At 31.5% G+C, this 4,208-nt stretch overlaps 1 protein-coding gene across 1 annotated transcript; it reads right to left on the reverse strand.

The window, feature by feature from the left end:
- Positions 1–356: 356 nt before the first annotated feature.
- LOC147404259 (uncharacterized) lies at positions 357–2,104 on the reverse strand. Its single transcript, XM_086440133.1, has 2 exons — positions 1,536–2,104; positions 357–1,453 (listed from the first exon to the last, which is right to left on the reverse strand). Exons 1-2 carry the CDS (start codon positions 1,893–1,895, stop codon positions 842–844), a joined length of 972 nt encoding a protein of 323 aa, XP_086296259.1. The 5' UTR covers positions 1,896–2,104; the 3' UTR covers positions 357–841.
- Positions 2,105–4,208: the final 2,104 nt, after the last annotated feature.

Below are 4,208 nucleotides of genomic sequence, written 5' to 3' on the forward strand. Positions count from 1 at the left end.
AAATAGTAATCTTAAGTTTTTCATACAATGTAACATGAATTTCTGATCTTTTGAGAAACACAAGAAGTGTCCTTTTTTTTTTTTCTGAACTCATTTACATTAAACATGAGAACTTAATTAAATTAAGCAAAAAGGAGACAATGGGTATCTAGCAATTTTTCAAACAAAATCCCTTAAAAATCTCAATTTTTTCATACAATGTAACATGGGTCTGCTCTGTTTTTCTTTTATCTTTTTTTTGTTGTTGGAACTTTTAACATTTAATTATTTAAACATTGAAAACAACAGAATTAAATTAAATAGACAATAATAAAATGGATATCTAATAATCTCCTTTTTTTCACTTAAAAAAAATAAAATAAACAAAATCCCTTAATAATCTTCAAATTTCCATACAGAAGTAACATGGGGTTTCTCTGTAATTCCTAGACTTCTTGAGAAATACAAGAAGCATCTTTCCTTTTTATTTGGTTTTTTTTTTTTTGAACTTTTTACAGAGACAAATAAGCTATTTTTTGGTTGTGAAACATAATTTCAATTGATACTTCAACCTAATAATTATAATTATTACTTGTTCATAATCAGCATCAACAATCAAGATTGCCTTCCTTGAAAGCCAATATCACATTTTCTTCCCTTTTTTTTTTTCCTTCCTTTTGTTCTCTTTTTGACAATCTACCTCTCTTCAATTGTAATAACTGCAAGACAAAGAGAACACAAAAAACCAGGAAAAAGGAAAGAAAGAAAGAAAGAAAGAAAGAAGAGAGAGGGAGAGAGAGAGGTAAAAAAAACACCATCCCAAGAACAATTTCTTCTCTCTTTCTAACTTTCTTCAACATCTCTACCTATGACTACATATATCCAACAATTTCTTCCTCCCTTCAACAATTTCATCAAAAAAGTCATCAAGTTGTCCAATTATACTCTCAGTTCCAGATTTCAACAACCCAAAACAACCCTTTAAATTATCAATCCTCTCTCTAATTCCAATCTCAGATTCTCTCTCATTCAATCCCTGACCAGATGATCTCCTTTCCAACTCTGTTCTTAGCTCCTCCATCGCCATCTTCGCTCTTCGAAACTCATATAAAAGAATTCCTGGCCTTCCATCAATTTGATTAATCTCTGCACCTACCCTTTGTTGCAATCTTGATGTAGAAACCATAAAAGAAGACCCAAAAAACAAACATCCTTCATATCCACCTCGACGAAAACTCGATTCAGGCCAACAATAAACCAATCCACAAAGCAAAATCATTAAAAGAAGTGAGCTTACATTCCTCATTGCATATAGAACTCCTCTAAAACCATTAAACCCATTGAACTTTGATTCTAAGGAAACCTTCTCGTCGAACCGAAGCGATAGAGGTTGGATTCTTGTCTCCATTAAAGCTCTGTTCTCCTCCTCTAATCCTACTGCTTGTCTTCGACAACCAGATATTGCCCGAAGAATCTAAACCAAGAATTTTATCAAATTAGTCCAAATTAAAAAACAAAAAAGTTTCGATTTTTATCATGAATTTGATTGATCTTACCTGACGACAAAGTTGCGAGCTAAGATTACGATGACCATCTAACGACGAAGCGATATCGTTCCCAACCGAATAGTAATTCTCCATACCAGAGATTCCTGATTTAATAACATTGCAAGCTTCCCAAATTCTAGAGCTCTCATCCATGTATTCGTCGAGCCATTTTTCGCCAACGGGTAGGTGAAGTTTTTGAACTAAATTGGTTAATTGGGAATGAAAAGATCGAAGAAGCGAAAGAACCCTTTGAAGGAATTGGATTGACATGAAGTTAGTAGAGAGAAAGAAGCATTCGAGATCATCGATTCCTCGAGTGAGGAAGGAATAGAAGCCATTAACAGAGGTGGTTGATGAAGGATCCATCATTGAAAGTAAGAGAAGAAAAAAAAGATGATAAAGAGATAGATATTTAAATTGAAAGCATTTGAAGAAGAAGAAGAAGAAGAATGAAAGAATCCATTCTTAAAAGCTCAAATTTCAATGGTGGAAAGAATGGTTGTGGGCAATGATGGGTGTTTCCTTTAGAGGGAAAAGGATGATTGAGAATCTGTCATTTAAGTTGTTTAATTGGCAGAAAGTGAGAAATAAAAAAAGAATTAAAGAAAGAAGATTATTATTATTATTATTATTTTTAAAAAGAAAGAAAAATCATCAACAATTCAAACCCAAAATAGAAAAAATTTTAAACTGTTCATAGGTTTCCTCTTTTAAGCACTTTTTCTCATTTTTTTTTTACAGATCTCCAAAGAGGTTTAAAGTGTGATATTCTAAGAGAGCTGCAATTGTCACCCCAACTTTTATTTATTACATCCCTATTAAAAAAGAAAAATAATAAGGGTTTTTTCTCAAAACGTGCGTAACTTATGCCAAAATTCCCATTCTGGTACACTATTCATTTTAAGTCCTAAAGTATGTTTTTCTAGTGAATTCGTCACTTTTATAATCAACGAATTCGCTCATAAATTACTAGTAAGATCGTTGATAACAAAAGTGACGAATTAATGAATTTCTGGATTATAAAAGTGATGAATTCACTCGAAAAATATGTTATGGGAATGAAAATGAGCAGTGTAACAAACTTGGAATTTTGTCATATCCAACACACAAAATGAAGATTTCCCACCCAAAAAAAAAACACGATGGTTGACAATAAGTAAAAGTTGGAGTGCCAATAGAATCTCTCTCCTTTTTTTTTTTTTTCTTTTGTTTTTCGTTTAGATTTAGGATTTTATATGATCTTAAACAATTGAAAAAGTGTTTGAATGTGTTATAATGTTGATGTAATAATTTGAACCAAACTTTTGTAATGTTTAGACGGTGTAATCTTTCATTAGAATGTCGTAAATAATTTAAGAAATTGAGGTGTAATAAGTAAAATCTGAAGTGCCAATAACAACTCTATTCTTTATTGTTGATTGGTGTGTGTTTAAATTAATTGGGTTGTAAAAGTTTGACTGCTTTGACTGATTGTTCCTTCCCTTTGGTATGAGTGCTCTGATGCTTCTTTTCTTCCTCGAGCAACTGACTTTAGCTTCTTTACTATTATTTTTTTCTTTTTTTATTGAAATTTGTGGGTTAATTTAAATTTTCTAGAAAATTTTATTTTATTTTTATTCTTTAAAGAACATAAATGATTTCTCTCTTTCTTCTAAACAAAATTCTTCCTTTTTTATTTTTATTTTTTAGGTTACACACCCAATTAGTTGTTAATAAGTTAGGGCTGTTAGTGGATTCGGGTCTGAATTGGATTGGAGGCAATTTGGTACCAATCCGACAAGGACACGATATGACCCAGAAGGTTTGAACTAATTTTATAAAAATCAGATCGAACCCTTGTTGGATTAAGTTTTTTAATGAGCTTGAATCAAATCAAATCCCAACCAATTACAATTGGATCGGACTTAATCCAATTTCGTCTAGAAATTATGAATAAATTTTATATATTTAAATAAAATGTTTAGTATAATTATTCACATTTTTTTGATATGGTAAATAAAATATAAATAAATTTCATATATTTAAATAAAATATATAATATAATTTACTTGCTTTCTACATTTTATAGGATCGAGACATTTGATCTATTGGATATTATCAAATTGGATCATTATCAAAATGCAAATCCTTGTTCCAGATCCAAAGTAATTGGATAGGATTAGGGGCCTGATCCGATCCATTAACAGCAAGCCCTAGTTTAATTTGCCAAAATCCAAGGCTTGTAAGGCTGACGGGTCTTGGGCATGACTTCATAAAGCAGGTTTCAAGATCAATTCAAAGGGATTTGATTTTGACATCAATTGGCATAAATTGACTCGGCCAAGTTTTCAAGAATTACAAAAAATGACCCATTCGGATCAGTTATTGAATGCGTCGAAGTGGATACTATTTTATATTGGAAAGTGGTCAGACCATGGTTTTTAAACTTGTTTTGACATCTCGTCTCATCCATGAACGAGATCGAGTCGTCTCGGACGAGATTTTAAAAAAATGTCTTAGAATTAAAACAAATCATGTCTTTGAGAAGACTTGTCAACTCGTCTCGTTGGTGGACGATACCGAGACATCTCATATGAGTCATCTTGGTCTCGAACAAGATTTAAAATCATGGGTCAGACAAGATGGAATAAACCATGGTTATGGGTTAAATCGATTTACTGTTTACAATTCTAAGATACTGAT

The sequence above is a fragment of the Akebia trifoliata genome, chromosome 4 (assembly GCF_017979445.1).
Source record: "Akebia trifoliata isolate Shusen 1 chromosome 4, ASM1797944v1, whole genome shotgun sequence".
NCBI classification, from domain to species: domain Eukaryota; kingdom Viridiplantae; phylum Streptophyta; class Magnoliopsida; order Ranunculales; family Lardizabalaceae; genus Akebia; species Akebia trifoliata.